Source organism: Malaclemys terrapin, chromosome 1 (assembly GCF_027887155.1).
Source record: "Malaclemys terrapin pileata isolate rMalTer1 chromosome 1, rMalTer1.hap1, whole genome shotgun sequence".
NCBI classification, from domain to species: domain Eukaryota; kingdom Metazoa; phylum Chordata; order Testudines; family Emydidae; genus Malaclemys; species Malaclemys terrapin.
The window spans coordinates 347,006,462-347,033,908 of NC_071505.1; the positions used below are offsets into that span (position 1 = coordinate 347,006,462).

The window sequence follows — 27,447 nt, forward strand, 5'->3', positions numbered from 1 at the left end:
CAGGACTATTTCTGTCTTATCCTGTTCAGGATATTATTGTCCTGGAGGAAACACAAGGGCTGATTGTTCCGGTGACCTTTTTCTGTTAATATGTTTCAGGCTGAAAAAATTAAAAAGAAGCGAAACACCCTCTTTGGAACATTTCATGTTGCTCACAGCTCATCCCTAGACGACGTTGATCATAAAATCTTAACTGCAAAGTAAGTATCCACCTCATGTCTTCCTCCCATTTCCCCCAAATCCCTCCCCTCCCATGCAGGCGGCTGTAATACACGCATGTCAGTAAAGCCTGTTCTCATTTTTGGGGCAAGGCACAGATGTCCGGCAGACTTCTACAGATCCTGAACCCCAGGGAAAAGTCATTCCGTAAATTTGTTAGTCTCTAAGGTGCCACAAGTACTCCTGTTCTTTTTGCGGATACAGCCTAACACGGCTGCTACTCTGAAACCTGTCATTCCATAGTGCGTGTTCTGCACAGCCCGTTCTAAATCCATTCTGTTGCACAGCATGAATTTGTTGGCCTTTCCTTTGCCTCAGTAGAAGCTGACCCTTATTTAATTCACATTTGTCAGGTTTTGGTGAATGTGTGAAATGTAATGGGTAACTAGTAACATTTTACCCGGTTACGATGGAAAATTGAAGACCCAACCATTTACAGGTATTACAGATCCCATGTTTCTGCTCAGAGAGAGGGATGTTCTCCCCTGAGGTTCCAGTTGGACAGGGTTTCCTGCTCTAGCCTGTTGCTATATGCTGTGGCCATGTTCCCTCGGTGGTTGGTGAAGTTGTTCATATGGCTGATAGATCTATTCCTGTAAGTCCCTTCCTGTCATGGTGGAAACATTCATTGGGATTTTGAGAAGATAGCTACCTGTGAACTCCATCACACTAATCCACCAAATAACCTGAAGGCTCATTCATTTTCACTACGGTTAAGCTTCAGACACCACTCGCTTATTCATCTTAAAATTGATTCATTCATCTTACTTGTCTTCCAGGTTGAGATTTTCCAAGCCAGCTGGAGGTGTTAGCCAGACAGCACCCGTAAAAATCCAAACGAATTAAAATCTCCTGGTCAGCTTTAAAAATCCCAACCCAAGACTCTGAGATTTGCGTGGCTCAGAGCTGTATCACGATACTTTGACACTGACTCTTGTTGTCACACTGAGAACCTGTCTGGGGGTTAACACACAGGAAAATCCCATTCAGAAGTGGTTACTATGCAAGGCGGTCTGGAGAAATACACAGAGAGAGGAATCTCAGCTTAATCTTCTGACTCCCTGTTTCAGACTCACTGGGATCTTCTATCTGGTGTAATTTGTTTCCACTGTTCCTCATTTGTTTTTCCTTTTCCCTTGTTTGAATCTTGTTTTCAGGCAAGCCCTGAGCGAAGTGACGGCCGCACTGCGGGAGCGCCTACACCGCTGGCACCAAATCGAGCTGCTGTGTGGCTTCCAGATTGTCAACAACCCAGGCATCCACACGCTAGTGACAGCCCTGAACATCGATCCCAGCTGGGTGGGCACCTCCCGGCCCAACCCAGCGCACTTCATCATGACTGATGATCTGGACGATCTGGACGAAGAGATTGTCTCTCCCATGTCCATGCAGTGTATGTATCCTCTGCTAGATGATGCACACTGAGGCGAGTTAGCACTTAGCTACTGCTCCAGTGAGGGCACTGTGATACTCTAGATAGATAGGTGCAGAGAGCTGGGATATATTGGAAGGGAACGGTGTAGCCATATTGATTTTTAAACCAACAGAGAAAGCGTGAGAGTCATTCTAGTGCTGGCATGTCAGTATAAGCCCCACCTCCATTGCTGGAGGTATTTGGAAGCCATTAACTCCAGAAGTACTTACTAGCTCCAATGATGGAGAGACGTGTTGCTGCCCATGTTCTTCGTGGCGGCCTACGGTAGAAGTGAAGACAGAGCAGGAAGTTCTCAGTGTGAGCTGGGCAGAGGAAGAGAGGGCATTGTGTGATTGGAGGAGCAGTGGGTCCCGGCGATAACCTGGCTGAAGCTGACTTGGAGCCACTTACTAGTGATGGCTTCATTATAAGCATGACAGGTGTGCTAGCTAGGGATTTGTCCGAGGAGACAGGTTCCTGAGAACCTGCGGCTAGGATTTAACCAGGCAAAAATATATCCAGAAATCTTAATGGAAACACCTGAGTACAAATCGGAGTGAAGACTCCAGATTTGATCCTTAAGTGATATGGGCCCTGGGCTGAATTTTCACGTCTCAGATTTTGGGTGCCCCCCCACGGGAGATCCCTAGGGCTTGGGTTTCTGAGGTACTGAGCACCTGCAGTTCCTGTTCAAATCAATGACCAAGGTTCTCAGCTGGTGAAAATCAGGCCAGCTCAGCTGACGTAATGAAGCCGAACTGATTAACATCAACGAAGAGCCTGTCTGGCTCACGGCGGGCTGCGTGTGCTCAGCGCCTTTACAAACCAAGCCCATGGCATCTCAAGGTGGGCTCCTGACACGAGTGACCCTTCAGTGTCACTATTGCCCCACCCCCTGGGGCTCAGGGAGTGCCATTGCCTGTGTGCAGGGGCCCCTTAGGGGAGGAGGGCAGTTCTGTGGTTGAACCATTCCTGTCCCATTCGGGTTGAGAATGCTGCTGAGTGCCAGTGATGATTATACCTGTAAATCAAACTTTTCTCTCTCCCTTTCAAACCTGATTGGCTAACCCCAGACGCGGCCTGGCTTTTGGGGCGCAGGTTCAGTGACCGCTCGTCTATCTCCACGGAGGATCTGGCCCTCTGGAAACACCCCGGTTTGGTTCTCTTGGTTGTTTTTTTTTTCACCCGCTGGACTAAAATATATCCACAATTTTTCCAACTTTTTGGCACAAAAACTAATTCACATGCTCTTCTCCAGTGAGACATTAGCAACTTTACTAACCTCTGGGCAGAGTCTGCTGGGATGAAGAAGAATTGCATGTTAGCTCCTTCCTCCTCACTTTGTGTTTTGGATTTTTAAAACCAAGGTTTGAAAGACAGTTTTGGTCAGGGCTTCCCTGCTCGCCTCCCCCTTCCTGGAGGACCCGGAGTATCAATAACAACAGTGCCCTCCCTCTCTTGGGGTGATTCGGGCTGGTGGAGGGAGATGTCGGCCACAGATGTGATTGTTTTGATGCTATATACAGCACAGTGGAGACCGCATACAGCTCCTGCATGGAGGGAACATCTCAAGCAATTCCCCACTTCCACTGGTTAATCCTCCCTCAGTGGAAGTGTTGTCACGATACAGAGCCTGTCTGTGTGTGATGGCGGAGGGAGAATGTGGAGCTTCCTGGAGATCTGCCTCTAAAATATAAGAGGCTGGGGTCATCTTGCTAAGCAGCAAAGTAGGGAGCAAGATACCAGATGGTTAGGGTTTGATCCACCACTGGGTTACAGCAGTGGAACGCCATTGACTTCAGTGGAATTATGCTGGGGTAAACCTGGAGTACCAAGGTGATAAGTCAGGCCCAGAAAAGTAATCAAGGCCTTTGATGGACAATCTGTTCATATTTATAAGTCAGAGTATCCTCATGTAAAACAGGGACACACTAAGGTTGTGAGTTACCCTAGACCACACAGGGTATGTCTGCAGCAGGGTAACATCTATGGCTGGCCCAGGGCAGCTGGCTCGGGCTCGGGAGCTGGGGCTGAAAAATTGCTGTGTAGATGTTCGGACTCGGGCTGGAGCCCTGGCTCTGGTACCCTCCACCCGCGCAGGGCCCCAGCTGGAGCCTGAGTGTCTACCCAGCAATTTTTAGTCCTACAGCCCAAGCCCGATTCAGCTGACCCAGGCCAGCTGTACCTGTGCCGTAGGGCTTTTACCGCCATGTAGACGTACCCACAGAGACCGAGGCAGGATTTGAACCCAGGAGCCTTGACTCCAGTCCCGTGCTCACTACAAGAGCTTGGTAAACAAAACCCAGCGGCATGACAGGAGTGTAAGGGACAAAGTTGGGGGATGAACAGCATGAATAGATCCCAAGGCCAGAAGAGACCATTGTGATCATCTAGACTGACCTCCTGTATAGCACAGGCCCGAGACCTGCCCCAGCATGGAGGAGGGGAAAGGCCCGGTGAGGAGGATGTGTCCCAGTAAGGAAAGAAGAGCCCTCAGGAGATCTGGAATCCCACAAACGTATCCCCCTCCTCCAGCTGTGTGATAGAAAAGCCTCTCCTCCGAAGGCAGAGTAAGACCCCACCCAGGCCGCTTGACTGTGCCAACATTGGTTCATGTCAGCAGCGCTCCATTTGAAGAAGAGGAAGGCGTATAGCCCGAATAGACCCCAGATCTGGCCCCTTGCTGCTCCAGCTCTCTCCTCCTCCGGCCACCTTCCTGACGAGTGTTTCAAGAGCTAGAGATTTCGCTTCGATTTTAGCTCCACGTGACTTGATTTGTTAGGTTTATTTCAGTTCAGGATCCAGCAGGAAAGAAATTCTAGAAATGTTTAGGCTGCACAGTCGAAAGAGGGCCTCTGAAAGAATCATTGGTTGCAGAGAATAGCAGTAAGGGAACGGAGACCCTCACCAGTGGGAATCTCCTGGAGGAAACCGTGTGGCTAACCCTGAGAGTGTTAAGACAGCAGTTTGTTTGGATTATTTTTGTTGCATTTCTTACTATACAGTGACATTCCCCTTATACTGCAATATACCCAGGCAGTGATCATTCTGGAATCTGTATGTATTTGAACCACGGGATCCCCGGTTCTCCTAGCTGTGGAGTGGGTTTGACAGCAGCATTTTGCTGGTTCTTCAATTCCCAAAAGAGCTCTCCCTATACTTCACTTCTGAGCTTTTCTGTCCATTCACCTTTTTAACCATTTTGACATCACTGTCTTATGTGTATGCATCTTTAGACGCCAGAAAGTTTTGAACCCCCCTGCAAAGGAAACGTACAGAACAGGACAGCCCAAAGTGCAGCCCCTTGACTGCTGTAGGAAGATGCAGCCTATGGAATGTTGTGTCCCAGCATGCAATGCTCTGTCTTGATCTCAGTGGCCATTGCAGATACCAGAAGTCGCTGCAGGATATATCCTTACTGCATACGGGGGCAAGACTCATCTGCTCCAATTCAGGCAAATGAGGGGTGTCCCTCAGTTGGGTAAAGTTCAGGCACCCTGGATAGAAGTTTTGGTGGCTGAAGAGCTTTGAGGCTTAGAATGGAAGAACACAGAGAGGTAGTAGTGCCATCAGACATCACTGTTATGCTGTAAAACTGTGCAAAATTACTGTCTGCCAAGCACAGCTCCACCAGGGTTGCATTTAGCAAGCAACAGTTGAGAACTTCCTGTGTCACATCCTAGCCTCTCTTCATTGGAGCACTGAGTTGGGTTGGGTAGGGTCGGGTCAAGGAGTCTGGAAATCAAGAAGGAAGGGATGGTGGCCTAAACATTAATGATCCTTTATTTCATTATCATGAACTTTTTATTTCAAGGATTCTGGTACTCAGCAATAATAAAAAAAAAAATCCATACGGAAGTTCAGGCAAGAAATGCATTGCCGCTTATAATTACCACATTAGAAACGCATTGCCGCTTATGATTACCACATTAGAAACGCATTACAGCCCATAATTACACACACCAGCTAAAGCAAGCCGTGAATCCACAGCTGTGAATGGTCAGACTTTGAAGGTAGTGATTTCCACTCAGTGCTGGTTCCTGGGCATAATTTTATAAATGATCAGTGTGCACTGGGTAAGGATTTATCTTACCAGCACTCTCCACGCTCAGAGGGTGAGATTTACCCTTTGCAGAGGGACCGGCTTATGTCCCAAGTTAGACTTTAGTGCCTAGGTCATGTGCTGGCCTCCTGTCCAGGGGCGAATTTCACCCCGAGTCGGTTCTACTCTGAGAAATGACTCCGTAATGCCCTCCTGGTGCTCCATGTTTATCAGTGCTCAGAGCCTTGAAGAGAAGATATAAGTAGAGATGGTTTTTCTGTCTTTTGGCCCGGGGAGCACCACTACTATTCTATTCTATGTAGGTTTTAGACTGCACTCATCACCGGAGCATGTGAACAATTACTCCTAGATTCTGCAGGCCAAGCTCTGCCCTCAGTGACACCTGTGCTGCCCCACCACTTTCAGATTATACTCTAACTTGTCCGCCTGTAACTCGGCCTGAGAACCGTATTCCAAGAGAAGGGTACGATGAATCTACAAGTACCGTACGTACAGCACAGGTCTTTTTAATCTAGCAGACACCGATATAATGAGATCCAATGGTCAGAAGCTGAAGCTAGAAAAATCCAGACTAGAAATAAGGTGCAACTTTTTGAGGGCAATTAAGAACATTGGAACAACTCACCTAGGGGCTTGGTAGATTCTCCATCACTTGAAATCGATGTATTGAGATTTGAGGCCTTTCTAAAGGATATGCTGAAATGAAAGTTACGGGCTTGATGCAGGGAAGAGTGGGTGAGGTTCTCTGGCTAGTGCGATGTAGGAAGTCGGATTATATAATTGCAATGGTCTCTTCTGGCATTAAAAGCTGTGACAATGCAGGAGAAGGAAAGAAGCCAGCTTGGCTTTCAGACCCTAAGATGAATTTGGTATTGGAAAAAAAAATCTTGCAAACTGAGCACTCTGATGTGGAAAGGGAACTGGCTGATGTCATTTTTCAGAGCAGATCTGCACTTGGTGGGTGTATAAAATAGTGAAAACCGGTAACTATCCCTACTAACATTGGTTAGACCAGCTGATATATCTCAAAAAGTCCTCCCTTGTCTTGCACTGGGCATCTCAGCCATCCAACCCTGCAGACAAAGGCACACTGTGAAAGTGCTGAGAGATTCCTGCACCTTTAATGGAAGCTTTCCTTGTGCTTCAGTTGAAGTGCAACTGTACTTAATCAAAGGACAAATCACGCTCTCAGCAGCAAAGGGGTAAATCTGGAGCATTTCCTTGGAAGCAGTGCAAATACACTGGGGTAGAACTGGTATCAGTAAAATCAAAATCAGACCCCTTGCTTCAGTCTCAAGCTAGTAATCTAAACCTCTGATAGTGCACACTCCTCTCTGGTCACCTATGACAAGCATGGGGATAAAATAAGGAATGTAAAACCCTGTTTCTCTTGGGGTGCTCATTGATGGAAGCAGAAGCAAAGACGTAACGCCTCTTCTGTATCCAATGGGCACAGCTCACCGCATCCCTGACGGGATGGCTAAAAGGGCCAAAGCGGTGCTCCATTGGCACAGAGTTTGATGGTCTGTGACCTGTAATGCTGACATGGGATGGTGGCTTTATGCCGGTGCAGCCTGGCTGGTTTAGTGCACGGGTTCTTCTCCAGCTGCAGTCAGTGTTCTCTTCTCTGTCGTTACAGCTGCCCCCTTGCCGAGCGGTGTCCGCCAGCGCGTCGTGGACCCGCAGCACTCCCTCGGATCTCAGAGGTTGGTAGAGAGTTACGTGCATGGCCAGAACGAGCCGGGCCAGCCTGCCCATTACCTGACAGGCAGAGTTGCTCTTCGTCGAATGCACAGCCTCACTTCTGGACAGTCTTTTAGTTCCGACGCTCATGGAACCAGCCCAGCATCCGCCACCACCGCCTCTTCCACCTCTTGCTCCTCCACCGCCACCACCACTGCATCTTCTCCTGCTTGCCATGCCCACCCTATCTATTACCATCACACCTCCTCCTCTTACATCCTCCAGATGGACTCCGCCCCCGACCTGCCCCCTCCTGACGTCACCTCGGGGATTCGCTGTCACGCTGAGAGCTTTGGGTATACCGCTCCTTCTTTTCTAGCTCCCTCTAGCCTGCCGTGCCTCGGAACTGATGCTTGCTGTGGCGTTCTTCCTCTTGGAGTCCTTGTTCCCTTTCCCTGCGGGCTATAATCGTTCCTTGGTTTCTACAGCTTTTGCTTCCTTAGCCTCTCTCCCATGTAAGCGGAGCAGTTTTAGGCACTTGGTCCAGTGACTCATCTGTCCTCTCAGTGGTGATTAACCAATGAAGTGCTGTGGTTTTGGCTGAGAATTGCCTGTGTCTCCGACTAAATCGGTCTTTTTATTTGGGTGCTGTACCTGCGGGAACAAAGGTAACACGACTAATCAAGCACACACTGACCTTATTTGAAACCTTGTCTCATCTTTGGCTCTTCCCAAGCAAATTGCAAATGAGTGTAAGTGGTTAGCTCCTGGTGAGTGCTGCTGGGAGCACACGGCAGGAGCTGACGTGCCCCATTGTGTTCAGGGGGTGACGTGGGCCAGCAGTATCCGGGGAAGTTGAGCCCAGACTGACACTCTCCTTTGTGTCTCAGCCCCAGTCGTATGGCAGTGGATGGCCGAGCGATGAGTGTCTCAGCTCTCGGCTACCAGCTGTAGTCTGGTCCATGTCCGTAATGACTAGAAGGCAGTGATGGCTGTTTGGTGGCCTATGGGAAATCAGTTAGTGGACTTGGTCCAGTTCAGACCATCTCACTGCTGATCAGCAGCCCTCTGAGCAGTGTCAGCAGAGAGGCCTTGGGAACTGAATGTCCTCTTCTTCCCTAGACGGGTCCTTCTAGAAGATGGCTGAAGCCCACTGTGTCGAGAGCTTGTGCTGACACTGCTCATGTGCCTAGCTGTTCTGTGGCTGGAGGATTCCACTTCTTGTGCTGCCCAGGGCGCCTTCTGCCACAATTCAGTTCACACACAATGAGTGAAAACAAACAGGAAAAGCTTCTCCGCTTATCATATGGACGTGTCTTGAGAGCACCTTTTGGGTCATGGGATTGAAGATAGCAGGCAGAGAATCTACCACTGTTAGATTAACTTCCAGCAAGCCCTAGTTCAGGACAGAAGCTGCTGTTAAACACGCAGTTATGGAAGGAGTATGGTTGAGCGCTTAGGGCCTGGGATTAGGGTTCTGGGTTCAGGCGTCCTGGGTTCTCTTCCAACTTCTCACTTCTCTGGACTCAGTTTCCTCATCTGTAACGCTGGGAATTCTCTCATAGCTCAGTGGCAGTGTTAAATAATGAGTGGGTGGCAAATGGTTGGAGATCGGAGGAAATGCTAGAGAAGTGCAAAGCACAGCAGACTGCATTAGTAGTGGTCGCCCTAGTTCTACATACTCCCCAGGATATAATCAACTTGTCCAGAACTTTCCACAGCCCGGGCTTCAGCTGCCCGACTCTCACGCTCCGCTTTTGTGTCTCAAAGCAGATCTCTCCAAGACGAGTGCTATTGATTCAGTATGTTCCTGATGGCTCAGAGCAACCTCTGAGCCACAGGCCACAAATCACAGCACTTGTAAAGCACGAACTAATTGTGCGTTTTAGAGGTGTGCATTCTGGAGCAACAAGCCTTGTGAAAATTCATGTGGGAAAGTGGCCCTGCCCATGGTCTGTAGTGGGTTATTAACCAGCACCGTCTTGGCTCATTTATTGTTTGTGGAAGAAGAGCAAAGAACCCTTTGAATATAATCTAGGTGAATTGCTTGCCAAATTTCAGTCCAGTCGGGCCCGTCCTGTTTGACAGGTAAAGGTCTGGAAACACCTTCCATGGCAAGGTACAGCCCTGAGTAAGTTCTTACAGCCGAGTGCCCAGTCCTTGGAAAACAGGGTTACGCTAGGAGTCTTGACGTCAGCTTGAAGGGCAGTTTGTCACGAGAAGCGGCATCTTATTCCCCAGAGCTGTTTGCTCTTCTGGGCAGATGTGCATTTGCTAGCCCTACAAAAAGCCCAGGCCTGCAGACCTGCAAGTCACAGGCAGCAGAGGGCTTGGCTTGCGCCTCAGCTCCCAGGCGGAGATCACAGTGGTCACTTGTGACCCTGACTCTGTCGTTTTCACTGAAAGAGCGAGATTTCAGATTTGTTTCTGCTCTGTGCCCCTGGAGGAGACCTGCTGGCAAAAGGGCACTTCCTTAGCAATGGACGCCTCTGCCCCGTTGAGAATGTCTCCTGGAAGGGTGGCCATCATTACGCTGTCCAAAGCAAGGACCTGAGACGGGAGAAGAGCCGGCCAGTTAGGCCCCCAGGCTTCATTCGCCTCTTGTTTCATTGTGTGTCAAACTGCAGCTTTTTATTGCATGTCTCTAGTCCTTTTGTCTGAGGAGCTCGGAGCCCCTTCTAGACATCAGTCGAGCCGTGCAACATCCCCAAGAGAGATGAGCATGACATGGGGAAACTGAGGCACAGAGACACACACACCCCCCCCCCGCCCCCCGAGAGTGCTGGAGTCAGGAACAGAACCCAGGAGTCCCCTTGACAGAGGCGGGTACTGCCCCAAACTCTGCGATACAATGTCTGGCTCCTTTTAGCTCCAACAACGCCCAGGAGACGGCTGTTGACGAGCCTTTGCCAGGGAAGTGTCTCTGCCAGCCTCTTCCTTTCCCCTAAGGAAAGAGAGTGAGTAGCTCTGGGCACTGCATCGTGCTTAGCCATCTGCTTCCGCCATGTCCTGCGAATACTGACAGACCCTTCTCTAAAGGCCGGGCCGCTGGATTGACTGTCACAAACTCCTCACTCTTCGCTTCTCTTTTGCAATTGGCTTCAGAGGACCTGGTGCAAACAAGGTCAGCGCTGTTCTGATTCTGGAGCCTGGTGTGTGGCTTTGAATGCTAACATTCAGGGTTGGGGGTGGCGGATGCTCTGGGCACAGGGGTTTCTGCTTTCCAGCGCCTGCTCCTATGCTATGCCAGTGGTTCTCGTGTGGTGGGGAGGGGGCGGGAGACGGAGTCTTCCACCTGGGTGCCCCTCATCTCTAAGGTGGGAGCAGGGGCTTTCCGAGACCTGGTGCCAGAGCCATTAGATGGGGTGGGGGAGTGGGAATCAATGATGGGTCTCCCCAGTGAGTCGGGGCCTCTTCCCAGTCCCAGACTGCTTGATGCTGAGGGCAGCAGCGTAACCAAACAGGAGGTCAGGCCCAGCTCTGCTGTAAGCAAAGCTGTGTGACGCTGCCTGGGTAGAGCTGGCCCCAGCTGGAAAAGGCAGGAGGGCCGTATGTACTGGGTGGGGAGCCAGGCCCCACTATGGCACACTCAGGCTGAACGGCCTTGAATCCATCCGTAGAAAGCTCAAGAGTACCTCATCCCAGGTCCTGTGTGATCCGGGCAGTGGAAGCCCGTTGAGAGAAAAGCAATCAATGGGCAGGCGAGGAGTCCACACGTGTTCTGCTTTTCCCCTTCCATTCTTCCACATTCTGCTGTCTCTAGGAGTTTGCTTCTATCCATTTCATGCCCATCCCATTCCCATGGCCCTCCCCTCTCTCATCCACCCCGGCACTCGGCAGACCTGGACTCGTGAGTTAGGACGAGTAGGTGAGCGTAGAAAAGAACATGCAGCAATCTGTAAATCAGACGTTCATGCCCTTAGCCTCACACTGTTGGGCACGTGGCTTTGGTGCCTGTGAACACGCTTGGCTGCATTTACAAGAAAAGTCAAACACTGTAACGATGCGGCCAAGACTCGCAAAAACGGGGGCCCAAAGTTAAACCCCTGAGTCCTTATTTTGGCACCCAAATCGGTGACCTGGTTTTCCATAAGGCCGAGCACCCGGCTGCTCCCACGGGAACCAGTGGCTGGGGGTTGCTGACTCACAAATCCCGTGAAAACCGATGGAATTTGTGCTCCAAGTCACAGGGGTAAATCTCAACCGCCGACTCCAAGAAGAGCCGCTAGGCGGCCCGGCTTTCGGAAACCCAGGCCACCAATTTGGTTCCAGAAGGAGGGCTTGGCAGTTTAACGGGAGGCTCCGGTTTTCGAAAGGCTTGGCCTGTGTTGGCTTCAGGTGGCTGGTTTAGGAGCAGGATGGTGGAGCCTAACCTCTCTTCTTCCCCTGCTCTCTTCCTTCTCCCTTGGATCCCTCTCCCCTTCCTCCCGACCTCCAACCACTACAAAGGGACGTATGGTTGTTGTCCCTGGCTCTGAAGGCGTGGGGGGTGGGTCAAGATCCATGGAGCCCCTCCAAAGGCTGCTGTCACATGCGGGTCTTGCCCTGTGGGAGGAGCCTGTGCAGGGCTTCCCAGGTGAAGCCCTAGCAGTTCCATCAGACAAGAGCATGTGCCACTTGACCTCTCATTGCGCAGGGTCCCGTGAGTCCGGCAGAGGGTTTTCTAGAGCCAGCGGGGGTAGCGGTGGAGTCTGCTGGCTGCAGCAGTGTCGAGTGGGCCCATTGCACCCCGGCAGCTGCTCAGAACTGAGGGTGCAAAGAGAAACGCATGGCGCTGCAGCCCTCCCTGCCTTCTCTCCCCCTTCTCCGTTCTGCAAAGACCAAAGGTCCCCTGAGGATTGGCTCACCACTGGCCAATCCCTTCCCAACGCAAGAATTGGCAAGAGGCTGGTGGCACAAACCACGGTGCAGTCTGGCTGGCAGGGTCGGTTGTGCGTCAGGAGCGTTCATTCAGGCATGGCTTTGTGTGGGAAAGCCTCACCTCTAATGGTGACACTTGCAGTCAGAGATTTGCACTGGCTGCCTTGGCGGGGGGTGGTGGTGGGGGACAGCCGGACGAACGCTGTCTGTCTTAGATCAGTCTGCAGACAGAGCTGAGAGGGGCTGTGCGCGCGCCTGCAGGCTGAGATAATGCAGTGGGACCCTGCTCTGGTCAAATGAGACCCGATGCCCTGGAGACCAGGCCGAGAGGCCTATCACTCACTCCACGGGGAGATCCACTCTTCAGTCTGCAAAAACAACAAGGAGTCTGGTGGCACCTTAAAGACTAACAGATTTATTTGGGCATAAGCTTTCGTGAGTAAAAACCTCACTTCTTCGGATGCATAATTCGTGAGTAAAAACCTCACTTCTTCGGATGCATAGAGTGAAAGTACTTTCACTCTATGCATCCGAAGAAGTGAGGTTTTTACTCACGAAAGCTTATGCCCAAATAAATCTGTTAGTCTTTAAGGTGCCACCAGACTCCTTGTTGTTTTTGTAGATACAGACTAACACGGCTACCCCCTGATACTCTTCAGTCTGCTCGCTTCTCTCTGTTCACGGCAGTCCAGGGGAGAGATGCGGGGTTTGGAGGGTAAAGTCACAGGAAAGGTTTAAGCTAAAGTACCGTTACCAGAGAGGGGGGAGCTCCCTGCCCAGCCAGAGCTCACCCGGCTGGAGGAGACGTCGGACGCCGCCGTGTTCGTAAAGCTATCGCTGGTGGTTGAAGAGCTAGAGGGCGTGAAGCTGAACTCTTGCAGCTGTCTGAGCCCAGGAAGTGCAGGGCTGAGAGCTTTGCCGCTGCCCACTGGACGAGGTCCTGGGAGCGGGCCCCAGGTCCCTCTGTGCTGCCCCCACGGCCCCTGCACTCTGTCTGACAGCGGCGTTTCTCCCTGGCCTTAGGCCTCATCCGCACCAGGGCTTTTCCCTTGTCATAGAAATCCCTGTCCGTTCCAGCTGAGGAATTAGGAGAGACGGACACAGCTAATCAAGCAGGGAGCCCCGGGAGGGGCGATCTGTTTATTTCAATTGCAATTGGGTTTGAGCTCATAAGTCAGCAAGAACAAAGAAAACACTTACAGCAAGGCATTATATGCAGTTGCTTATGATAATCTATCGCTCTATGATTGGCCAAAATTTGCCATCATTCCCATACATAATTAGCAAGCTACATGCATCCGCCCCTCTTATGACCCCTTATTGTTCATCTGCTTGCCCCCTCCTTGCTTATTTTGCAAACTAAGCAGTTAGGTAGCTACAGGACGCAGGCACAGACAGATCCATTGTCTCCAGGTTTGGAGTTTGGCGACATTTCCTCTCGAAGGAACTTCCTGAGTTAAGACATAGCAATCGCTGTGCTGTATATCTCCCATGGGTACGTGACAAATTTGCCCCCTGGCAGTTAAGCAGAATAATTTTATATCACCCTGATTCCAGGCACAAGGGCACAGAACGGACAGCCGAAGCCAAGGGAACCTGCCCTGGTTCCCACTAGCTGCAGACAGCAGCTCTGCCAGGGGGTTTGCTCTGCCCCATGTGCCAAGTCGCATGCATGGGCGGGGCAAGTCCTGGCTCGGCTGGGCCGGCCAGCAGCCCCCCCTGGGGGGCAAGCACCACGGTAGAACAGGACGGGGCCTTGCAGGAGCAGAGCAGCAGGACTGGTTTGCTCCTGGAGGCTTGTTGCAGAATAGCACATGGGAGAGTTCCACTGTGTTAGCCGGGCTGAGCCATTGTGCATGTGTGTGCGTGTGCGTGCAAGGCTTCTCCGGGCACGGGACTCTGTCGTAACCTTCTTCTCCTCCCGCCCACAGAGACCTAAGTCGTTCCGACTCCGATTCCTCCTTCCTGTACATGAGCGACCAGCAGCGCATCCCAGGCTCTGCTCCCAAGCTCCTGGCCGCCAGGCCCCCCATGCTGACCCGGTCCACAGAGGAGGCTGCTTCAGGCCACCCTGCCGGCTGCGCCCCAACCTCCAACGGAGGCAGCAGGCACAGCGAGGCCTCCTCGCTGGGGGCTTTGCAGGAGCGTCTGGCCGAGAGCCCGGTGGTAGCGAAGAAGATGATGATGCTGAACCATGGTATGGAGAAGTCCGCCAGCCTCGGGGAGATCAGGCACTCCGATTCCTCCCGCTCACACAGCCCCAGCTCCACCGAGCCCGACACGCCCTCCCCCATCTCTGACTCCAGGCCCGGCAACGCTAAGAACACCCGCATCCCGCAGCTGGCCGCCAAGAAGAACGCTGGGGAAGAGGACAGCGGCTCCACGGGCGAGGAGACTGACTCCAGCCAGGGCAAGAAAAAGTTCCCCCTAAAGATCTTCAAGAAGCCCAAGAAGTAGGAGGAGGAGGAAAGCTGGCCACCAACCCAATCCATTGGGCAGGGAGGGGCGGGGCACAGAGCCACAAGCGAGGGCACCCTTCCCACCCCTTCCAGGAGCCACATGGGTGGGATGCTTGCGACTGCCCACCCCCTCCCTGCCCCCAGACACCCTCTGCCTCCCAATCAAGTCGTGTAAAATCCGCGGGGGGAGGAGCTCTTTAAACGTATTTATTTCCTGACGTGGAAACCAGCCGCCCCTTCTCCCTCCCTCCAGTTCAGTACCCCCCTGCTTTGCTGTGCATGGCTTCTCATGCCTTCCGAGAGCCCCTGCCTCCGCTCGGCCACACGGCAGTGCGGGTTTGTTTCATGGGCTTTGATTTTCCCCCTTTCGGCTTCTTCGGGACTCCTGCACGCGTGGCTCCTGATCGGCTTGAGAACCCGCCCAGGGGAGGGGTCCCTCTGGGCCGGACCCGCCGCTTGCATCTATGCACCCCTAGGCCTCCCTCTCGCCTGGGCCGGGGCAGCGGCTGCGGGAGGTCAGGGCCGAGTCCTGGCTACTCAGGGTTGAATCCGCTGCGATCTCTTAGGGGTAGCTGCCTGGTGCGTGTCTTTGCAGCTCTCTCGGGTGGGCAATTTGGGACAGGCGCCCCGTGGCTGGGGTGACTGGGGAGAGAGGATGGGGCTTCTGCGGTTTTGGCAGGGGAAAGCAGAAGGCGCGTGCCAGCTCGCGGGGCCGGGGCTTTGTGGGGAGAGAGCAGGGCCTGGCCGCTGGTGCTGCATTCAGGAACCGTGGCCAAGTCTATTCTAGGCAGTGTTTGTTTCTTTAGCTGGCTGCAGCCTGCTGGGTTTGTTTCTGAAGCAGGGCCTGCTCCGTGAGGATCCCCCAGCAGGCCCTGCCCTGTCTCAGCCTTCCCAGCCTCGGCAGCGCGAGCTTCCCTCGGCCAGGGCCAGGCCCTGGGCAAAGGCAGTCGGGTGTGGGGGAGGCAGCTCCCACCAGGCCGAAGGGCCGCAAGCCATTTGGGGACAGCCGGGCACCTTCATTGAGCTGCCTGGGTGAGTCGGGCCAGGATCAGGGCCAGAGGCTGGGCTGCAGATCAGGGCCGTTCCCGGGGCCGGGACCCAGCGGGGTTGGGGAATGAGAATTCCCCTCGGGCAGGATACCTGAGGGAGGGGCTGAAATGGCTGGAAGAGGAGTGGGCTCTGCTGTGCCAGGCCGTGTCCAGTTCCAGCAGCCAGCCGAGGAGGGACTCGGGGGTTTTGCCCCCGGGGGTGGTTCTAATGCCCCTGGGGGGTTCCTCCGGCGTCCTCCCTGCTGCGATGGCTGGGGGGGTGCTACGGAGGGAGCTAATGCCGGGCTTGGGGCTCGCAGCTCCTGGTTTCTGAGCAGGGACTCCCGGGGAGTGAGGAGTTCTTACGTCCCAGGGCAGCTTCAGGCAGCCAGTGTCTGCCCCTCGGGGCTGGGCTGCTGCAGCGGGAGGAGCAGGGGGAGGGTGAGGAGCTGGGGAGAACCAGAGCCGGCTCTCGGCTGGTGGGCCACCTGCTGCGGCCAGCACGGCCTGTCAGGAACGTTTCGCAGGGAGGAGCGATTGGCCTTGGCCCAGGGGGGTTCCCCTCTGCAGCGCTGCTCCCTGGTCAGACTAGACCCAGGCCGGCAGGGCCAGCAGCCGAGAGCCCCGCAGCGCCCCCAGCGAGAGCAGGGTCCGTGACCAATTGCTACCCCCACGCGGCCGGCTGGAGCCTGTCTGCAATCTTCACTTGAAGGAGCGCACCCAGCCCTCCCCGCCCGCCCTGTGCGCTGCCCCCCACGCCCGATCCCTCCCTGTGCGGGAGCGACCAGGCTTTGGGCACCCACCGAGGAGTCCTGTGGCGCGGGGCCTGGCGTTCTGCCTGCGGTAGTGGGGAGGAATCCTGTGTTCTCGGGGGGAGCAGGGCTGGCTGCAAAGATCCCTGAGGAGGGAGGGGGGCTGGCTGGGGCCCTTGCTTGTAGCTGGTGGAAGATACTGGATGTCACGTCTCCAGGAAGGGCTAAGGAGGAGTTTTAGAGCCGGTAGCTAAATGATTACATTGTTGCTTTGAGATAAGTGAAAAATCCTCTACATTGCTTAAGTGCCTGCGATTCCTCACGCTCCTGCCCCCCTGGCTGCTGCTGGCCACCTGGCTGGCCCGCGGGACGTCCTGTTGGAGGGGCGGCGGCTGCCAGCGCGTGCCAGGTAGCCCTGGGTCATGTGCCCTTCCCTGACAGCCCGTGATGGGAATTACACCGGCCGCCGGCTCCTGCCAGCCTAGGGCTGGTCCCAAGCCACGCAGCTTGGCTTGCACTGGGCAGTTTCAGACCAGCTCAGCACACCCCGCTGAGAGCAGCCTCGGGGCCGTGCCTGGCAGCAGCGCCCACCTCCCTCCCGGCAGTGGTTCCAGAGCAGGGTGGGAAGGGCCCCGGGGAGGTGTGTAGCCCAGGCCTGGGTGTTTTACAGCCCCCCAGCAGGCCCAGGTGTGCGCCGCTTCCTCCCTGCCCTAAGCACGGCCCGTGGGCAGGGGTGCCCCAGCTGGGCCTGGCGCCCCGCGCCGATGCTTGCTGGAGAAGGCGGTGGCATTTATAAAGCAGCGATTGTGATGCATCTGCCAAGTCTGATTTGTTTTGTCATTTCATAAAACTGTTTTCAATCCAATAAAGCATGTAGGAGATTTTGAGCGAGGGGCTGCGGGTCTCTTCTTGGCTGGCTCAGGCTCTGCCGCGAGGAACGGGCACCCGGCCGCCTGCACTGCGCAGACAGGCCAAGCCCCAGGCTGGGTAGCAGAGCCCCCATCCCCCCAGCTCCGCTGCCCTGGGCACTAGCTGGTTTGCATCCTGGTACGATCCCCGCAGCCCTTCACCTAGATACACCCCCTGTAGCGGGGGAGGAGGGGTTGGCAAGAGGCTGCCCCGATGCACTGGGGGGGTGGCACAGTTATTGTGACTGAAATGCAGCAGGTGGGGCCCCAGGGCAACATGTAGCAGCCAGGGGGCCGTGGGGTGCTCTCTAGCACCAGTTCCATGATACCGGGGTGGGGGGGGTCTCACAGCAATCACACACACGGGGCCGGGGCTCTGCCTGCCCTCCCCCCCCCCCCCCCCGGGGTGTGACTCTGTTAATGAGCCAACCCTGAGCATGCTGCCAACTTTCCTGCCTCTCCCAGCTTTGGCAGGGGCACTGGCCCCACCCCCCCATGCCAGCCCTCTTGGGGAGCGAGGGCCTTGCTCCCAGCAGGGCAGCCTGTGCCGTGACCAAGAGGCCCTGCAGCCGCTGGTCCTTCCACCCCTGAATTCTCTCTGCCCCGCCCCAGCAGCTCCTCGCATTCCCCGCTGGGAGCCTGCGCCCTGCACCGTGGCAGGCCAGGCTGGGCGCAGGCTGCGGCCGGCCCTGGTGCAGGGACAGGAAGCTGCAGAGATAAGATAAGTGTCAACCCGGAACTGGCAGGGGGGGAATCAGACCCGGAGCAGTCAGCGCCCGCAGGCAGGAATGGCAGCATCTGTCTCCCCTGCTGGCCTTGGGCATGAAAAGCCCTGAGCCGCCTGCCAGCAGCAGCGCCTGGGGGGCCAAAACTAACCCCAAGCCGCCCACGCGCCCATGGCTGGAACGTCCAGGCCAACCCCCAGCCCCGCCCCGGTTACCCTGCTGGGCCCGGCTGTCTTGCCAGGAGGCTCCAAATCCTCCCGCAGGGCCCCGCTCCCAGCAATGCCCCCAGGAGCAGAGCGAGCCTGGTGGCTAGTCCTGCTCAGCCCCTGCCGTGCGCACCAGGGCTGGCTCGGGGCAGCTCGAACAGGCCTCAGGCAGGCAGCCGGCCCTGGGCAGCTGTGGCTTGGCTGGGGATGCAGCGGCTGCAGGGGGGCGTCACTCACAGCCCCACCCAGCCCAGGCTAGGGCAGCTCCTGGGGGCTGAGAGCCAGTGGGACGGTTTAAACCTAAAGCGCCCAGTGCGGTGAAGTGCTGGCACGGGCCCAGCTCCGGCCTCCCTTCCCCCCGCCGTGCGCTGACTCGGGGCAGGGGGGCACGAGGAGCCGGCCGTGCATTGCGCAGCCAGGGCGGGCCCAGCGCTTCCCGCACACAGTACTGCAGCCTCCCAGCAATTCCCCCACCCTGCAGGGGGGGTCGATTCATGCTGCCATACAGCTGGAGGCCCTGCTGGCCCATTCCCCCGCAGGCCGGAGCAGCCCCACGCAGGGACCGGGCAGCACTGTGCCCACGGCCGCCAGTGGGGCGCTAAGAAGAGACTGGCCAGTTCTGTATAGAAAACACTGAGCCTTTATTTCAGCAGCAGAGAAATCCCCTCAGCCTGCGAGCCGGGGCCCCCCAAACCCAGCCCCTCGGCAGGGCCAGCGTGTGGAGAGACCCCCTCCCCCTGCATCTCGCTGCCTCTGCCAGCCCTGCTCCCTTGGGCGGTTCCCGTGGAGCAGGGGAGGGCAAGGTGCTTCCCAGCCGTGCACCACGAACCTGGTGCCACCACCAACCCCCTGGCCACAAGTCCTCGCCCCGGGGCACGCTTGGGCTGTGGCCCTGCCAGCCGTGTCCTGCTGCCCTGCTATGGGGCCTGGGGGCCCAGGCTGAGACCAGGGCAGGAGCCGATTAGCACCATGGCCGGGTTGGCCAACGGAGCAGCTGGCCTGAGTGCTGCCAGCTGCCACTCCGAGCAGGGTCAGTGGTAGGAAGCCCAGCGCTGACTCCTGGCAGTCAGCCACACAGGCTCCATGCCCATCCATAGCCTGGCATGAGGCGCTGGGGGCAGAACCCCACACATGGGCTGGCAAGGCCCAAGCCCGAGGCGAGGAACCCAGGGCCTAGACCCCGTGGGATTGGCAGGTGCAGAGCCGGAGGTGTCCCCCACCACAAGCCCAGCCCCCGGGACCGACGATAGCGCTAGGACAGCAGCAGCCCAGCCTCGCTTCAGCCCTGGGGAATCGTGCAGTTGGGCCAGGAGCACTCAGCTCTGTCTGCGCCCCGGGCCCCCCGTCTGCCCCCCTCTCTGTCCATGCCCGGGGGGCACCTGGGAGCACGTGCAATCGCTTCTCTGGCGTACAATCCTTTCCCTGTCGTTTTGAGACGGTTCAGAGGCCAGGCCCCTCTTGCGAAGCGCCCGGCAGCTGACTGGCCACAGCCCTGAGCAGAGTCCTGCCCCCCCCCGGCCCACCCCCTGCTGGCACCGCTGCGGCTGGAGAGCAGCAGGTTCCTGCAGGCGAGGGGCCAGCTGCAGCCTCCAGCGGGACCCGGGAGCGCCGGCCGCGGCCTCCGCCTGCCACAACGGAGCCCGGAGCAGCTGCCCGGAGCGGAGAGGGCACCACTGGCAGCGACCTGCCTGGAGCCCCAGTTCTGCTGCCAGCCCCAGCCCCTCAGGCCTCACTGCTCCCCTGGGACGGGCTGCCGAAGTCGCTGTCCACCAGGTTGATGGTGTAGGGGACGTCGATGACCTCGGCGTGGGTGGTCGCCGTGCGCCAGGAGTTCAGGGGGTGGATGGCTTTCCGGAAGCGCTGCAAGGAGTGGGGGGGCGGGGGTGAGCCAGGCGCCAGGCCCAGCCCTCGGGCGAGGAGGTGAGCCAGGCGCCAGGCCCAGCCCTCGGGCGAGGAGGTGAGCCAGGCGCCAGGCCCAGCCCTCGGGCGAGGAGGTGAGCCAGGCATCAGGCCCTGCCCTCAGGGGAAGGAGTGGGGGGGGATGAGCCAGGCGCCAGGCCCAGCCCTCGGACGAGGGGGGTGAGCCAGGCGCCAGGCCCAGCCCTCAGGGGAAGGAGTGGGAGGGGTGTGAGCCAGGCGCCAGGCCCAGCCCTCGGGCGAGGAGGTGAGCCAGGCATCAGGCCCTGCCCTCAGGGGAAGGAGTGGGAGGGGTGTGAGCCAGGCGCCAGGCCCAGCCCTCGGGGGAGCGAGGCCCAAGGACTCGCGGGGTGGGGGGCTGAGGCACATGACTGCTGAAGCATGGCAGCATTTGCCCGACGGCCGCAGGGTTGGGCCCCGGGGCTGCGGTCGGGAGCCTGAGCCCTGCCCAGAAAGGACAAATCAGGGCCCAGCAGGGGCTCCAGCCCAGGTGGTGAGAGATGGCAAGTATCCAGATCCCAGCATGCCCCACTCTGCACCCCCCCAGCCGGGAGCTCCCAGCTCCTTCCAGCCACGCCCTCCCCACCCCTGGGGGGAGCCGGATTGCACGGGGTCCCGGGGAGGAGGCAGAGCGGGCAGCTCGGCTCCACACTCACGTCCGTCAGCGTCCCCGACTCCCTGCAGATGGCCACGAGCGCCCAGAGCGGGATCTGGATGCAGGTCACGGTGCCCATGCACACGCCCAGGGCCTTGCCCCAGCGCGGGTAGGCGTAGGCGCCGTAGTGCAGGGTCGTGTTGTACATCTCCAGGAAGATGTAGAAGAGGATGAACTGGAAGGGCAGATCCGAGCAGCACGGTCAGACACCCGCAGCCCTTCCCCCGCCATCCAGACCCACCTCTTGCAGCAAGGGGCCTGCCCGCCCCCACCCCCACCCCTGAAAGTGCCCAGATACCATGGGGAGGGGGGTCACGAGGGCTGCCAGAACTCGGTCTATTCTACCTGTGCAGGCTGCAGCCACTAGGGGGCAGTGGTGCAGCCCCGTCGAGTCTGGCCTTGCCCTGGGGATGCCGAGGGGGTTACAGGCCGGGACACCCGGGGCCTGCACGGCCCCCATCTGGCTGCCGGGTCAGGAAGGCCCCCGAGCAGCTCAGCTCTTCAGCACTAAAGTTGTCCTGGGCCTGGCGACACAGGCCGGCTTGTCTCCTGCATCACTCAGCTGCCCCTTGCGGTGGGGTGGGAGCTCCGCGGGCAGGGCCGGTACCTACCAGCAGCAGGCACGGCGTGATGAATACCCAGCATGCCTTGAAGTACAGCACCAGCTTGCTGCACCAGGGCGGGCACCGGCAGATCATGTCAACGATGTCCCGGCAGAACTGGTTCACTCCTGAGATGGGGACAAATGGAGGTTTAAAGAGGAGAACCCCCGGGGCCATGGGCACCCCCTGCACCAGTGCTGGGGCGTCCCCGCCACTCAGCCGGACCCGGCACTGGGTGAGCTCCCCAGGGGCACACCAGGGCAGGGCTTGGATGGCAGATCTCCCAGCACCCCCAGGGGCTGCAGAGAGGGCGCTTGGTAGCTCAGAAGGAAGTGCTCTTTCCGGGTCAGCGGTTCCAGAGGGTGCTGCTGGTTTCTGGAGGAAGCACTGGGGCCCTGAGCCTTGGCCGGAAACGTACTGCCCTCCAGGGTGGAGATCAGCCTGGGCTCCCTCTGCGTCCTGTACCAAGCACGCGGCTGATGCTTGAACAAGGTGGAGTGGTGTTACTATGTGCTGTGAAGCAGCTACCATGTCGTGCCCCAGAGGCGGCTGCATTTCCGCGGTGGGTGAGGAGGGAGGTTAGTCCAACGCTCTGGGATGCACCGAGCCCCGGGCTGGGGACACTCACCGTAGAAGAAGGCAATGCCAATGCACATGAAGAGGGTGATGATGATGAGACCGAAGCTGGTGCTGTAGGCGTCGATGAGGGTGAACCAGTAAATGCCGCCCTGCAAGCGACAGTGCAGCGGGCACATGAACACCCGGCCGGGCACAGGCGGGGAAACACGCCCAGTGCCTGTCATGCCGGAGGGGCAGCCTCTGCCCCCACGGACCCGCCGTGGGGCGCTTTGCTTGCCCAGCATGTGCCCAGCTGAGCCACAGACCCGGCCACCCATCTCCAGCCCGAGTGCGGCACAGCAGGGTGAGCACCCCCCGGAGCCCCCGTCCAGAGGGGAAGGCCCCGCCCCCCGTGCCAAGCAGACAGTCGTGGGCTCCTGCCCCGAGGCCGATGGCATCTGTGGGCTGGAGACAATTTGGCCCCGACAGCCGGCTCCCCGTGGGGCTGCACACGACGGGCCGGGGGCTGAGCTCTGCCCTACCTCGGTGATGAGCAGCAGGCCGAGCAGGTAGAAGGTGAAGCACAGCGCACCCAGGAAGAGGGTTTTCCATCTCCACTCGCGCAGGGCCGGGAACTCGTCCAGCACGGCCGTGGTGATGCCCTCCATGTTCCCGAACTGGGGGAGAGACGGGGGCGTCAGGCATCCCAGGCACCTGCCCATGGGGCTCTGCCGATCTCGGGACGTGCGCTCAGTGCCCCGGCACCCTGCTGAGCGTGTCCCAGGCCCTGGTGCGGAGGGAGTGTTTCCAGGAGCACCCCACACATCATGTGGGGCTAAGTCCAGAGGAAGCTGGCAAGGGTCACTCCTGACTGCCCGTCCTACTCAGGGTGGCAAAGATCCCGCCCCCCGCCCAACCTTTCCAAAGACCACCCTACGCCCCTGCCCCACCGCATTCTCCTGCCCCACCCTTCCAAGGAGAACCCCCCACCCCCGCCCCACCGCATGCTCCTGCCCCACGCCCCTGCCCCACCCCTCCAAGGAGAACCCCACACCCCGTCCCACCACATGCTCCTGCCCCACCCCTCCAAGGAGCACCCCCTGCCCCCTCTATAAAGGGCATGACAATGTGTCCTGGGGGAGGGTGCTGACACCGTCCCCCATGAACCCAGCTCTGCCACAGAACCCAGCTCTGGACCCCCTGGCCCAGCGGGATTTACAGACGCTGGGGTGAGGGGTGGACGCTGCTGGACCATGTGTCCAAGAGGCAGGTGGAGCCGATGGGCGGGCGCAGAAGCTTCTCTCCATCGCTAGGAGCCAGCACATCCCAGATCCACGGCCAGGAGGGCGACACCGATGCGCTGCACGGAGGCGGGGGCCAGAGAGGCCAGCAGCCCCCAGCGGTGAAGGGAAGGGGCGTGCGAGCGATGACCTGCCAGGTTATACCCACCAGGGTATCCACTCCCAGCGTGAACATCATCAGAAAGAACAGGACCGACCAGAAGGCAGAGCCAGGCAACAGAGCAAGGGCTTCTGGGTAGGCTACGAAGGCAAGCCCAGGACCTGCGGGGGAGGAGGAGGAGAAATGGAGAACACGGCCTCCCGCAGCAGCATAGCCCAGCAACGTTCACTCCTGGCCAGGGTGTTTCTACCCCGGTCTAAGGATAAGGCCTTTGTCTGCAGCCACATCGTAAGGCCAAAAGCCTAAGGCCTTCGTCTTCTATCACCAGATAAAGAAACATAAGACGGCTAAAGAAAACTCAGTTTGACAGCATCTGTCTGGCAAGAAATCACTTATCAATAGTTGTGGTTGTGAAATTCCCGTTTCTGTTCTGTTTTGTCATTACGGTCCCCACTTCCCCATAGTTTATCTGTATGGTCTGTCTGGTTCTTTAATTGTTTTGTCTGTTACATAATTAATTTACACCTAGCAAAATTAATGAAGGGGGTGAGGTAGGACTGGTTAAAGAATTTTGTTACACGATGTTAGGATTGGTCATTAACATTTTACTACAATGATTGGTTAAGGTACAGCTAAAAAGGACTCAAGTTTCACTATATAAACTGCGGTCCAAAAGGAAGTTCTTTGGGAACCAACTCCAGGGCATAGCCCCAAAGATCAGAGCTGCCAGACCTCACAGTGCAGAAACTGGAGTCCCCCAGATGGTCATCAAGTAAAGTTCAGTGTCTGATTGGGAGTGGTGGGCACTGTGGGTAGCGTGTGCAGTCCGGTTTTGGTGACTAGTAATAGATAGAGGTTATGTAGCGTATTACTGTGTGAGGCTCTTTCACTGGGAAAAGGTCCTGCACACCTGCAGAAGTAGTGTACACCCGGAGCCCTACGGATTGGGGAAGGGGGCGGGTACTTACACCGACCGGGGTAGTTACACCCAGAGCCCTACGGATTGAGGAAGTGGGCGGGTACTTACATTGACCGGGTTAGTTACACCCGGAGCCCTACGGATTGGGGAAGGGGGCGGGTACTTACATTGACCGGGTTAGTTACACCCGGAGCCCTACGGATTGGGGAGGGGGGCGGGTACTTACACTGACCGGGTTAGTTACACCCGGAGCCCGACGGATTGGGAAAGGGGGCGGGTACTTACATTGACCGGGTTAGTTACACCCGGAGCCCGACGGATTGGGAAAGGGGGCGGGTACTTACATTGACCGGGTTAGTTACACCCGGAGCCCGACGGATTGGGAAAGGGGACGGGTACTTACATTGACCGGGTTAGTTACACCCGGAGCCCGACGGATTGGGAAAGGGGGCGGGTACTTACATTGACCGGGTTAGTTACACCCGGAGCCCTACGGATTGGGGAAGGGGGCGGGTACTTACACCGACCGGGTTAGTTACACCCGGAGCCCTACGGATTGGGGAAGGGGGCGGGTACTTACACCGACCGGGTTAGTTACACCCGGAGCCCTACGGATTGGGGAAGGGGGCGGGTACTTACACCGACCGGGTTAGTTACACCCGGAGCCCTACGGATTGGGGAAGGGGGCGGGTACTTACACCGACCGGGGTAGTTACACCCGGAGCCCTACGGATTGGGAAAGGGGGCGGGTACTTACACTGACCGGGTTAGTTACACCCGGAGCCCTACGGATTGGGTACGGGTAGGTGCTTTTCCCCTGAAGCCCAACGGCCTGGGAAAAGGTGGGGTGCCCCAATGGGTGCAGGTCACACCAGATCAAGGGCGGCGCCAGCCAGACGGGCAGGACAGTGCCAGCGGTGGTCCCTGAAGGGATGCCCTGTGCCAGGACACATTTGAGAAGGGTTGGGGTGAGGGGGGCGCATTAGAAACTCCAGCAGTGCCCTGCCGGGATGCCCTGAGGGTGCGCTGCACCCCTCGTAGGGATAGACCTGAATCGTCCCCGGAGCCAACCCCCGCCCCGTCTCCCAAGGGGTAAAGGCCAAGTTTTAAACCCAGCTGCCCAAAGCTAAGCTCCTAAATCCAGGGCAAGGCGCCTGGCAAGGAGCCGCTCGATCCTCAAGGGTCCGGAGTGAGGGCACCTCCTGCTGGAGGCCCAGCTGGCCTGATCTGGAGAGGAATTGCCAGAAAACCCCTCCAGCCCCCCAACATCACTGGGGCGGGCATGGAATTTGGCTGGGGCGGGGCAGGATGGTTTCACCCAGGCAGGACGGACAGCCAGCCCCGCCCGTACCTGAATCGGCCACCTCCCCCACCGGCACTTTCTTCCTCCACGCCATGTGGCCCAGGATGGAGAAGATGGCGAATCCAGCGAAGAAGCTGGTGCAGCAGTTCCCGATGGCAATAACCAGGGTGTCCCTGTGGGCAGCAGAGCGGGGGCGGGGGAGGAGGGTAGGTTGTACGAGGAGTTGGTAGGAGCCTGGGCTGCCCCCCTCCCATCCAGGATCTCTGTCACAGAGACCGTCAAGCCTTTGGGATGAGACGTTCACACCATCAAGCAGCTCCCCATGGAGCCGAGGGGGTGGCAGAGCTGCCAAGGAGCTGGGATCCCGGCTCCCCGCCCCACTGGTGGTAGCCAACTGGAGTTCCCAGGCTCCCCCGTATCTCAGCTGGCAGGACCTGGCATTCAGGAGCAGGTCACAAGTTCTAGCTCTGGGACAAGCGTAGAGACCCAGGTGGCTCTGGAGTCATCATGGCAGCAAAGACACTCGCCCCCTTCCCCCACCCCCCCCCCCACCACCCCGGCAGCTGGGCAGCCTCCCCTGCACCATGTGTGCGGGGTCACTCGGGACCGTGCTGCCTCGGCCCCACCCAGCCTGGCCCAGAGCACTCCCTGGCCCGCCATTCACCTGATCACGTTGTTGTCAAACTTGTTGTAGGAGGCCATGGAGAGCAGCCCCCCGAAGCCAATGCCCAGCGAGTAGAAGATCTGTGAGGCAGCGTCGTTCCACACCTAGGGGGAGAGAAGCTGGTTGGGAGCCGGCTCCTTCTCCACCCTGAACACGCTCCTCGCGGGCCGCCACGCCCGCCGAGCACAAAGCCGGGCCATTGCATCCCACCACCGCCACTGCGCCCGCCGAGTGCAAAGCCAGGCCGCTGCGTCCCGCTGCCGCCGCGCCCGCCGAGTGCAAAGCCAGGCTGCTGTGTCCCGCTGCCGCCGCGCCCGCCGAGCGCAAAGCCGGGCCACTGCATCCCGCCGCCGCCACCGCGCCCGCCGACGCTTGAGGCCTGGCTTGACAAAGCCCGGGCTGGGATGATTTAGTTGGGAATTGGTCCTACTTTGAGCAGGGGGTTGCACTAGGTACCTTCTGAGGTCCCTTCCAACCCTGATGTTCTATGATTCTATGGCGAGCGGGGGGAGTCTAAGGTGCCCATGGAAAGGGCGGGGGGGTACCTGAGCACTCTGTAGCCTGCTCCAGTCCGAGGACAGGTAGAAGCGGATGCCCTCGATGGATCCATCCAGCGTGGCTCCTCGGATGATGAGCACGATGAGGACCAGGTATGGGAACGTCGCTGTGAAATACACCACCTGCACAGGCACACCACCAGCTGTAACCCCCACAGTCATCCCTGCACAGCCACACCCCCAGCTCTACCAACCCCCTCCATCCCTGCACGGCCACACCCCCAGCTCTACCAACCCCCTCCATCCCTGCACGGCCACACCCCCGTCTGTAACCCCCGCAGTCATCCCTACACGGCCACACCCCCAGCTCTACCAACCCCCTCCATCCCTGCACGGCCACACCCCCAGCTCTACCAACCCCCTCCATCCCTGCACGGCCACACCCCCAGCTCTACCAACCTCCTCCATCCCTGCACGGCCACACCCCCAGCTCTACCAACCCCCTCCATCCCTGCACGGCCACACCCCTGTCTGTAACCCCTGCAGTCATCCCTGCACGGCCACACCCCCAGCTCTACCAACCCCCTCCATCCCTGCACGGCCACACCCCCAGC

At 57.8% G+C, this 27,447-nt stretch overlaps 2 protein-coding genes across 5 annotated transcripts in view; one reads left to right on the forward strand and one right to left on the reverse strand.

Moving 5' to 3' along the window:
• The window catches only part of STIM1 (stromal interaction molecule 1), a 168,933-nt gene extending 151,568 nt beyond the window's left edge, over window positions 1–17,365 (forward strand). The window contains exons 10-14 of one of the 4 annotated variants that reach the window (XM_054015972.1): window positions 100–200; window positions 1,377–1,612; window positions 2,707–2,787; window positions 7,336–7,402; window positions 14,171–17,365. In XM_054015972.1, the coding sequence (XP_053871947.1) occupies window positions 100–200; window positions 1,377–1,612; window positions 2,707–2,787; window positions 7,336–7,402; window positions 14,171–14,696 (1,011 nt within the window). In that variant the 3' untranslated portion in view covers window positions 14,697–17,365. Of the gene's footprint in view, window positions 1–99; window positions 201–1,376; window positions 1,613–2,706; window positions 2,788–7,335; window positions 7,736–14,170 lie in introns of all 4 variants that reach the window. The other 3 variants (XM_054015970.1, XM_054015971.1, XM_054015973.1) reach the window with 3 other exon arrangements.
• Window positions 17,366–18,940: 1,575 nt separating this feature from the next.
• The window catches only part of LOC128830187 (sodium-dependent proline transporter-like), a 49,640-nt gene continuing 41,133 nt past the window's right edge, over window positions 18,941–27,447 (reverse strand). Inside the window, 9 exon segments of the mRNA XM_054015974.1 lie at window positions 18,941–20,177; window positions 20,891–21,064; window positions 21,501–21,619; window positions 22,120–22,219; window positions 22,592–22,726; window positions 23,499–23,611; window positions 25,721–25,845; window positions 26,337–26,440; window positions 26,882–27,016. Coding sequence (XP_053871949.1) covers window positions 20,040–20,177; window positions 20,891–21,064; window positions 21,501–21,619; window positions 22,120–22,219; window positions 22,592–22,726; window positions 23,499–23,611; window positions 25,721–25,845; window positions 26,337–26,440; window positions 26,882–27,016 — 1,143 coding nt within the window. The 3' untranslated portion in view covers window positions 18,941–20,039.